General features: G+C 37.0%; 2 protein-coding genes across 2 annotated transcripts in view; both read left to right on the top strand.

The window, feature by feature from the left end:
- The window catches only part of LOC148721009 (uncharacterized), an 8815-nt gene extending 6113 nt beyond the window's left edge, over nucleotides 1-2702 (top strand). Inside the window, exon 4 of the mRNA XM_088737727.1 lies at nucleotides 2560-2702. Coding sequence (XP_088593853.1) covers nucleotides 2560-2702 — 143 coding nt within the window. The remainder of the gene's footprint in view (nucleotides 1-2559) is intronic.
- Nucleotides 2703-5982: 3280 nt separating this feature from the next.
- LOC148721008 (uncharacterized) lies at nucleotides 5983-10434 on the top strand. The gene is made up of 2 exons (XM_088737726.1): nucleotides 5983-7005; nucleotides 9353-10434. The coding sequence occupies exons 1-2, from the start codon at nucleotides 6094-6096 to the stop codon at nucleotides 10340-10342; spliced, it is 1902 nt and encodes a 633-aa protein (XP_088593852.1). The 5' UTR covers nucleotides 5983-6093; the 3' UTR covers nucleotides 10343-10434.
- The last annotated feature ends 511 nt before the right edge of the window (nucleotides 10435-10945 follow it).

Raw genomic sequence — 10945 nt, 5'->3', positions numbered from 1 at the left:
CATAAATGATTAACTTATCCCCTCCTTCATTTTCCTTCTCGATCGATAGAATATCATGTTCCCTTCAGCACTGTCATAAAGTTTTCAACATCGGAGGACAATTGCCAATCGCTCGAGGGAATTAGAACATAAAGAATTAAGTCACCTGCCGGAAAAATAAAAGCTTGTTTGATAACGTAACATTTACTTAGAATTTGTTGGTGAAAGGAGGACAACAAATAAAGAATGTAAAAAAAACGACAGTAAACTGCTTTTTCGCCTAATATTTTGCTCTTCGCTTATTTTGTTCTAGTCTTGGAGAAGAAACGGAAGTAAAAGAGCCCAAAAATGTTGCTAATCACGCGGTTGAATTCGAATATTTTAAAATAACGTTGCATCTGTGGCCATACATTAATTTTAATCTATATATTTATTCGAATTCTTTGATTGATTGACATGGGTTTGACATCCCTAGCTTAGACCCTCTATATTTTAATGTCGCTGAGGTTGATAATGAGCCAAAACTTAACTTTACACAAATGATACGGACATTTGATTGACACTCTATCAATGGAGATAGGTCAGCTTGCGAGCTGGGTCCTCGTTAACACCACTGCGGGAAGTCGCTCCTTCGCTCACCAGTTGTGTTGCTCGAGGCCTCAAACTTATTCACCAGGCCTCGGTTGTTCAAAGAGTGGATAACGTTATCCAACGGATAAATCGCTATCCAGAGGATAAGTGTTACCGAAACGTACTGTGCTATCCACCGGATAGAGATTTATCCAGTGTATATCGCTATCCGCCCTTCGAACAACCGGGGCCAGCAAGGTACAAAAAACTCATCCTGACGATTCCTCTGAAGTTTTCCAAACGATTAAACAATGATGAGGAAGTCTCTATATGATCATTAAGTGGGAAGTAAGGTTTTAATGATCGTCATCGTTGTGAAGCTGTTTAGATGAAATATTTCTCGTTGCAATCACAGATAACTTCAATCTAAGAAAAAAGTAAACTAATACAGGATAATGTCGACAACAAATTTCACTGGAGGTGGAACACAGACCAAGATATTTCAAGATCTGTACTGTCCCCCCCCCCCCCCCCCTCTGGTTGGTGGGCTTCCGCAAAAATTTAAAATTTCTTTTCTACCAATCTACATTCTCCTCTCCATCACAGCATTTCTTGGCTATTCTCTTATCCTCGTTGCCCTTCACATAGAATCTTCCTTGCATCCTCCGTCCAAACTCTTGTATCGCTGTTTGGCAACAGCTGATCTGTTGGTTGGTCTTGTTTGCCAGCCTCTCAGTGTTCCTTATTGGATGTCCGTGGCTGACGAGCAATGGAATCTTTGTCGATACGTATTTGTCGCCGCTTTCCTTACAGACGTTGCATTATGTAGAGTGTCATTGCTGACGATGACGGCCATAAGCGTGGACAGACTTCTCGCCCTGTTGTTGGGGTTAAGATACAGACAAATTGTAACTTTGAAGCGCACATACATCACTGTAGCTAGCTTTTGGATTGTATCCAGTGTTGCTGCTTTACGCTACATATTAGATTACCGTATACTCATTTTATATGATAGTATAATTACACCATCTTGCCTTGTTATTTCAGTCGCCTCGTATATGAAAATTTTTCGGGTTCTCATTCATCATCAGGCTCAGGTACAAGATCATCTCCAACAACAGCCGGGCCAACCAAATGCACTGAACATGGCGCGGTACAAAAAGGCAGTGAACAGTGCATTGTGGGTGCAGTTAGCGTTAGTAGTTTCTTATGCACCATACTTCATAGTAACAATTGTAATCGCTGACAGTAAAACATATTCATCACACTTAGTAGTATTAAGGGAAGTAGCAGCTGTCTTAGTTTACTTTAACTCGACGTTAAACCCGTTTTCTTTACTGCTGGAAGATTGGTGAAGTAAGACAAGCAGTAAAGCAAACCATCAGAAAACCACTTTGCTGTCCATGGAGCTAGATCCTCATCAAATTGATATTTATATTATTTTAAATTTCAAAGCTGAGTCATTAAGTCACGATTTTTATTTGAGAACGTTCGTAAGATCTGTCCTTGGATAAGCAAGAAATAAGAACTTCAGCAAAACGTAAGGGAAAACTGGACTGTCTGATTTATGAAATGTTATTCATAACAAAGAAAAGGCCATGCTTGAACACACAATCAGACTCCATACGTGCAAAAACTATTTATTTAATTTTATTTAAATTTGTCACTTTTTACATGCATATTTTACGTTTTATCGCCTTGCACGGTGTATATTAAGTTGTCAAATTTTATTCTCTTCTCACTTGAAAATGATGACATGGTGTCATCGAAACGTAGTGTAAAACTTCTTTCACTTATTTTTATCATTAGATCATGTTCGATTAAATCTAATCCTATTCGAATTCTAACTTTGTCATGAAAACAGAGTTATATGCATTTTACTCTCATGTTTAATTTCTTTAACAAAATGTGACGGCAATGGGTAAAACTTTAAAGAGTAGTTACAGCGGAGAGTTCTCGACATATTTCTATGTTAAGTTAAACAATTTCCACCTTTGTTTGCTTCCCTAGGGAAATTGCTTGATTTTGACGCTTTATTGCTCAACGCGCTGGTTAATATTTACTCTCGTCATCTTGAGGTAAATGAAATTCAATCATCGTGTGGCGCTTTAACAATTCGTAATTCAAACCGTCGTGATCAAAGGAGAATTTAGAGAAATGCACCTTTAAAATATTCTAAACGACGTTCATTTTGAATATTCTAACCAAGATTGTAAAATTGCAAAAAGTATATGGTTTGGTAGGTTAACATCATGTCACGGTTTTGTTTAAGATTTTAATCAGGGGATACAAAAAGGAGAAAAATAGACTCCAAAACTTTGTTCATTGCAAATTTAATTCAAAGTTGACATCTGTGACAAAAATTTGAATTTCAGTTATTTGATGCATTCGGAGATTGTCACGAAATTAATGTTTCCTCAGACGATCTCTTGCTTTGACCAAGTAAAGTACCCAGCTTGAACTCTTTATTTTCAGTTCGCTGAGGCTGATTATGTGTTAAGTCTGAACTTCACACAGATCTTTAGTTTAGTATCGAATGCAATAAAGGAAGAACATCTCCACTTAATAATCGGCCCTTAAATGACAATTTATCCTAATGTACCACTTAATTTATCTCTTATAAAGGGTGACAAGAAAGAGTTTCCTTATGGTATTGTCAAACAGAAATATAGCCGATGTCTTTGTTTTTGCCAACGATTTTAGCTAAACTCTACTAATTGAGAAGAAAAAGCTGGTGTTGGCCCACTCGTAACTGTTTAGAAGTTCAGGTGCAGTTGCTATTCGGAATAATCAAAGAGAATTTAAAAGAAGTAAAAATTTCCTGGATAAACCCCTAAACCGTATTGAAGAATTGCATGATATACTGCATCTTTTAAGCAACAGATTCACGCACTCGTTTGGTTTGTCCATCAGCTAGTTCCCCGTCGATTAATATAATAACAGATTTAAACTAAAAATAATTATAGGCTTGAAAGAAAAGTAACTATAGAACGAGTACAAAATGAATAATTTGGTATTCGATAAAGCCTAGACTCAAAACGAGGTCGGGTCTGTCATGACTAACTAATGTCTCCTAAATTTTGAGTTTTAACAATTATTCATTGGTCTGTGTGCGATATGAAGCATGCGGTAATTTTACAGTCGAGCTTGAAAGACTGGTAAGAGTTTGTAATAGGCGGAGTAGTGCGCAACTTAATATTCGCAAGTGATGATAAAATTAAAAAAACTAGAATGAAAAGAATTGTTCATCGAGTCTTGAAAGGTTATGACCACCCATCCCTTCATTTCCATCTCCATCAATAAACTATCATGTTTAATTCAATATTGGATAACAACTTTCACTGCGAAAAGAGAATTGTCAATCGCTCAAGAGAATCGCAACAAGACTTCAATCTCTTGCCACATAAAAGAAAACTTGCTTCATACCAAAATATTCGCTTCAAATTATCTGGATGAAATGATCCAGGTAAAGAGGGACTTTAGGGAGAATACTTTCAAAAGTAATTGGTGTCATCCTCTTAAAATAAAGGTTATTATTATTATTAATATTATTATTATTATTATTATTATTATTTTTATCTGTTCAGTGCACTGTAAAAACTGAAGCAGGTGTCTATAATCTCCTTTTATTGCTATTTCATACGTGAGGCACCTGATGGGTTCCGGAAAAAATTAATCAGTTTTCGAAAGAACACAAAATTTCCGAACACATTTTGAATGAATAAAGGCTGGTGAGGTGGTCTTTATGTGGCTAAATTTAAAGAAGTGAGGTTTAAACGATCGCGGCTTGGTGTCTGCAGTTTACACAAATATTTCTCCTTGCAATCACAAATACACGACAAGAAAAAGAAAACAGATAATGTTGACAACAAATTCCACTAGAGGTGGAAAGTAGACGAAAACAACACAAGAACTTTTATGCTGCCCCCCCCCCCCCCCCACCTTTAGAAGCTGGACTTAAACAAGAATCAGTTTTTATCACAGCAGTTAACATTCTCCTCTTCCCAACAGCATTTCTTGGAAATTCTCTTATCATTGTTGCCGTTCACAAGGTGTCTTCCCTCCGTCAGCCGTCCAAACTCTTAGCGACGAGACAGTAGTTAGAACGTACCGGTTCTAGGACAATAGCGTATCCACACTTGAAAATTAGAAGGAAATGTATGGGAAAATGTGCAAAACTGTGTTCATTAGAAATTGAAATGAAGTATTTTAAATATAAGCTGGCATCTCTGATTACAATTTCAATAGTATGATGCTTTCGAGTTTCCAGTTTTTTTCTCAGACCAAGTGAAATCGTCAGCTTTTATTTTTCTTTATTTCTAGTTTACCGAGGTTGATAATGATCAGTCAAGTTTACAGTTCATGCAGATGATATGGATATTTCAAAAGCACCCTATCAAATTAAGAGAGATGGTTTGTGGCTCTTCTAAAAATGATACGATAGATGTCTCTATATCTGGCTTGCCTTTTATTGCTAATTCATACCATTTAGGGTTTGAAAAAAGTCACTTTTTTAACACGGTAGACAGTTTCCAGAGACATTTCAAATGCCAATTTTACAATCAAGCTCGAACGACAAAAAAAAAAGATTATAATAAACTAGTAGGAAATAAATTGTTCATCGAGTCAGCGATACGATTGGAAAACGCATCCCTTTATTTTCCATCTCTATCAATTAATTGTCATGTTTACCTCCATATTGGGAAATAACTGTCAGCATTACCCAGCGAGAATCATTTATCGCTGAAGGCAATCACAGGAAGAAAAGTTCAGTAAATTTCCTTTTGCATGTAAGTTCACCTGATACGAAAGTGTTTTCTTGGTCTTATATATTGTGTTCAAGACATTGGAACTGAGAAAACAAATTTGATCTAGGGTCTAGTTGGCTACCTTAGGCTTGTCATTATCAGGGATAATCATTATGAGTTCACTGGCAAAAGGAGGAGGATAAACAAAGAATGACAAAATAATTGTAGAAATGGTTTGCTGGCGTAATATTTTGCTTTTGTGGCAATTTCGTCTAAGGTACTGGTCGGATAGGTAAAGATGACTGAAAAGCTGCAAAGCGCAATTAACTACACGGGTAAATTCGAATATTTTAATTAAATTCGCAGCTGCGACCACAATTTGAATTAAAACATTTTGATCCATTCGTGAAACTCAATTTATTCTAAAACCGCGAAAAATCGCTAGTTTAAATTATCTGTCAAACTTGCCGAGGCTGATAATGATTAAAGTTTCAATTCCGAAAAAATAATATGAACATTTGATTAGCATCCTGTCAGTGGAGGTTAATAACAGATGTCTCCATATTTTAGTATTTTTTCTCAAATGAGGTAACTCGCATGTTCCGGGAATTTTTTAACACAACAGAGAATTTTCTGACGCATGTTAAATGCTTAAACGCAGGTGAGGATTTTTAATTGTGGACATTGTTTAGGAAGTACGGTTTCAGTGATCGTTGGTAGGCGTGTGCTGTTTGGACCTCATTTCTCGTTGCAATCATAGATAACTTGCCAGAAAAAACGAATCGAACACAGAACAATGTCCCCAACGAATTTCACAAGAGGTGGAACACTGACCAAAACATTTGGAGAACTACGATGCTCCCTTCTATTGGTGAGTGAGCCTAAGCAAGAATCAGTTTCTTTCGCAGCAGTTCACATTCTCCTCTCCATCTCAGCATTTCTTGGCAATTTTCTTATCCTTGTTGCCCTTCACAGAGAATCCTCCCTTCATCCGCCGTCTAAACTCTTGTATCGTTGTCTGGCAACAACTGATCTGTTGGTTGGTCTTGTTACCCAGCCTCTCGCTGCTACGACTTGGATTTCCGTGGTCCACGAACAATGGAATCTTTGTCGATACGCATATGACGCCGCCTTCCTCACAACCGTACCATTATGTGGAGTGTCGTTGATGACGATAACGGCCATAAGCGTGGATAGACTATTCGCCTTATTGTTGGGGCTGAGATACAGACAAATTGTAACTTTGAAGCGCACATACATCATCTTAGCTACCTTTTGGATTGTATCTAGCGTCGCTGCTTTATGCTCCATATTAGATAACCGTATAACCATTTGGTTTGGCTATATAATTACACCATCTTGCCTTGTTATTTCATTCCTCTCGTATATAAACATTTTTCGGGGTCTCAGGCATCATCGGGCTCAAGAACAAGATCATGGTCCACAGCAGCCGAGCCAACCAAATGCACTGAACATGGCGCGATACAAAAAGGCAGTGTACAATGCTCTGTGGGTGCAGTTAGCCCTAGTAGTTTGCTATGCACCATACTTAATAACGTATTTAGTAGACTCAGTAGTCATGAGAGGAGTAGCAGTTGTCTTGCTTCACTTTAACTCGACGTTAAACCCGTTCCTTTACTGCTGGAAGATAAGTGAAGTAAGACAAGCAGTGAAAAAGACAATCAGACAAGCGCTTTGCTGTCCATGGTTTTAGAGTTAGATCCCCGGTTTCTTAGGGTACACTCCAAAGGACAGTTTTCATAGCTTAGTAAAAACGTCACGATTAGTACCAGCCAGAGAGAACGCTCGTCAGATATGTTGTATGTTGGATAGGAAGAAATAAGAAACTTACGAAAACATTGTTGGTGGAAGTCTGTACATAGTCCATAATGCTTATGAATTTTAGAGATGTATAATATTGCTTGACTAATGTTAGCAATTTGTAAGTGAGCATATGGAGTAAAATGGAAACTCCATAAAACAAAAGGAATTGTCAAGTATGTTACTTAAAAGAAATTTCGTAGACGCATTCTTAAAGAGTAAACGCATGTGAGGAAGTCCTGAGATAAAAGTTGCTGACGAAGTTAGAATCAGATAAGCCTTCGGCTATTTTTGTAATTTCGAACGCGGTTGATAAATTTTTGTTCACAAAAGCATTAGGATGTAACTCCTCAAGAGAGAATGGGTAATCACACCAGAGAATCCAACAATTCGCTGGCTAAAGGAGGAGAATAAACAAAGAATAAAAAAAAATGTAGAAAACGGTTTGCTGGCGTAATTTTTAACGATGAGAGAAAAACTGCAAAGCGCAATTAACTACTAAGGTAAACTTAAATATTTTCAAATATGTTCGCAGCTGTAATCAAAATTTGAATTTGAATAGTTTGATGCGTTCGGAGATTGTCAAAAATTTCTTTATTTATCTAAGACCGAGTAAATTCTCCAGTTCACATTGTTTATTAAGCTTGCTGAGGCTGATAATGACATGAACTCTTGATTAGCATCCTGGAGGTGAAAGTTTAATGGCAGATGTCTCCATATTTGCCTTTGAGTGTCTTTTTCTTAACTGAGGTACCTCGCAGGTTGCGGGCATTTTTGACACAACATAGAATTTTCTGATGCATTTTAAATGCTTAAACGCTGGTGAGGAATTCTGATTGTGGACTTTCTTTAGGAAGTATTTTTCGTGCTACTAATTCTAACTTTATCATAATTATATCTAGTCATAATCGAAGAGAGATATGCATACATTTTACTCTCATGTTAATTCTTCTTTAAACCATATTAAGGCAACGAGTAAAAAAACTCAGCCATACTACACAACGAAACGTCTAATAAGAGATTTATTATCCAACGCGCCAAATTGTTATTTCAGTACGGGCGAATTTCGTGGATAATTTCTAACCGGTTCTCTGGAGTACAAATACCGAGAGATATTTGTACTCGTTTTGGACGTTATTTGTACTCTACGAAGCACAGTTGGATAATTATAATACTAGTCACAATGTGTAAGTGTGTATATGATAAAATTTACAATCCCCGCTTTTTGTACAGTTATTTCAAAATCTCTCCATTTTCCGAAATTAAATGCAGTACTTTGTCCTCTTCGCTCAGCTATGAATGATATTCTGCCTGTGGAGACGGAGTTCAAATAAGATGTAAAACAACAATACAATCATAGATGTCTGTAAGTTTGACTGTAGATGCTAATTTATTCCTAAATTAAACTTAACCGATTAGACAAACACGTAATTGTGGCGCAAAATAGACTGCCGCCTTTATTATGACACATTTAAAAAATAAACCAGAATAAGGTGTTACAAAATTATTTTTAGTCACGAGTTGTCTTCTCTTATCATAAATGAGAAACGTAAGGTAAATTATGAACTGTAAAAAAGAAAAGGGATCGCCATCATTGTCATTTGAAAGCCATGTCGTGGGCGCATTTTTAAAGAGTCAACGCATTAGAGGAAGTCTTGAGGTGAATGTTGCTGATGAAAGGTAGAACCAGCTAATCCATCCTTTGATTTCTTCCTGGGAATGATAAATTGTATTTCACTTCAGTAGTAGTATGTCGTAATATAAGGAAAATTTATCAATGGTCCAGAGAATGACAACGACAAGATTGAATAGCGTGCAGCTTGCTGGATAATAGACCATTTTATGTTAGCTGTAAAACTGTGTTCATTAGAAATTTAAAAGAAATATTTTAAAGTAAGCTGGCATCTCTGATTAAAATTTCAATTTCAATAGTTTAATGCTTTCGGAGATTGTACGAGTCCAGATTTTTCATAGACCAAGTAAAATCGTCAGCTTTTCTTTTTTTTTTTTTTTTCTAGTTTACCGAGTTTGATAATATTCAAGTTTGAACTTCAATAGATGACATGGAAATTTGAAAAGCACCCTATCAAATAGAGAGGGATTGTTTGCCCTCTAGCAAGAAAAATTCAATAACTTTCCTTTTACATGAAAGTTACCTGATATGAAAGTATATTTCTCTTCTTATTGTGAACAAGACATTGGAAGAAAACAAATTGGATCAGATTAGGGTCTAGTACGCTACTTTTACCTTGTCATTGTCAGGAAACAAGCACAGAACAATGTCCACAACAAATTACAGAGGCAGCGCACAGGCAAAAAAAATTGGAGAACTGCTATGCTCCCCTTCTATGGCGGGTGAACTTCGACAAGAAATAGTTTCTCTTGCAGCAGTTAACATTCTCCTCTCCATCACAGCGTTTCTTGGCAATTTTCTTATCCTTGTTGCTCTTTACAAAGAATCTTCCCTTCATCCGCCGTCCAAACTCTTGTATCGTTGTCTGGCAACAACTGATCTGTTGGTTTCTCTTGTTACCCAGCCTCTCGTTGTTGCGACTTGGATTTCCATGGTCCACGAACAATGGAATCTTTGTCGATACGCATATGACGCCGCCTCCCTCACAACCGCAGTATTATGTGGAGTGTCGTTGATGACGATAACGGCCATAAGCGTGGATAGACTATTCGCCTTATTGTTGGGGCTGAGATACAGACAAATTGTAACTTTGAAGCGCACATACATCATCTTAGCTACCTTTTGGATTGCATCTAGCGTCGCTGCTTTATGCTCCATATTAGATTACCGTATAACCATTTGGTTTGGCTATATAATTATACCATCTTGCCTTGTTATTTCATTCCTCTCGTATATAAACATTTTTCGGGGTCTCAGTCATCATCGGGCTCAAGAACAAAATCATGGCCCACAACAGCCGAGCCAACCAAATGAACTGAACATGGCGCTATACAAAAAGGCAGTGTACAATGCTCTGTGGGTGCAGTTAGCACTAGTAGTTTGCTACGCACCATACTTAATCATGATGGCAGTAGTAATCGGTGACGATAAAACGTATTCATTTGGCTCAGTAGTCATAAGGGAAGTAGCAGTTGTCTTTCTTTACTTTAACTCGACGTTAAACCCGTTCCTTTACTGCTGGAAGATAAGTGAAGTAAGACAAGCAGTGAAACAGACAATCAGACAAGCGCTTTGCTGTCCATGGTTTTAGAGTTAGGTCCCCGGTTTCTTAAGGTACACTCCAATGGACAGTTTTCATAGCTTAGTAAAAACGTCACGATTAGTACCAGCCAGAGAGAACGCTCGTCAGATATGTTGTATGTTGGATATATAGGAAGAAATTAGAATCTTATCAAAAAATTGGAAGTCTGTGCATAGTACATAATGCTTATGAATTTTAGTTCATAATAGTTCTGCTACTTCCCTTATGACTACTGAGCCAAATGAATACGTTTTATCGTCACCGATTACTACTGCCATCATGATTAAGTATGGTTCTTATAGAGTTCTTTTCACCGGATTTTTCTTTTTTTTCCCCACACTGATGATATTTATTAATCCTCCTTACTCAGCTCTGAATGAATTTCTACATAAGAAGACTGAGCTTTTAATAAGTTGTAGAATAACAATACTATCACATTTGTCCATGTGTTTGACTCTTGATACTAATTCATTCCTAGATTAAGGTGGCTGAACACAGTTTTTGATACCTTTGTTTCTTTCACCATTTTCTCTAAAAGCCTTGATCTCTCGGTCACCAAAATTGGCAGCAAGCAAGTTAACAACACAAACTTTGTTTTTTCGATCAAATTTA

The sequence above is a fragment of the Stylophora pistillata genome, chromosome 11 (assembly GCF_964205215.1).
Source record: "Stylophora pistillata chromosome 11, jaStyPist1.2, whole genome shotgun sequence".
Lineage (NCBI taxonomy): Eukaryota > Metazoa > Cnidaria > Anthozoa > Scleractinia > Pocilloporidae > Stylophora > Stylophora pistillata.
The sequence above is the reverse complement of the archived record's forward strand: the minus strand, read 5'-3'. Positions and strand labels throughout refer to the sequence as shown.

Coding starts and splice junctions, on each gene's coding strand:
- LOC148721008 (XM_088737726.1), top strand. CDS start 6,094: ATGTCCCCAACGAATTTCACAAGAGGTGGAACACTGACCAAAACATTT. Junction 7,006..9,352: donor AAGCGCTTTGCTGTCCATGG/TTTTAGAGTTAG, acceptor ATTAGGGTCTAG/TACGCTACTTTTACCTTGTC.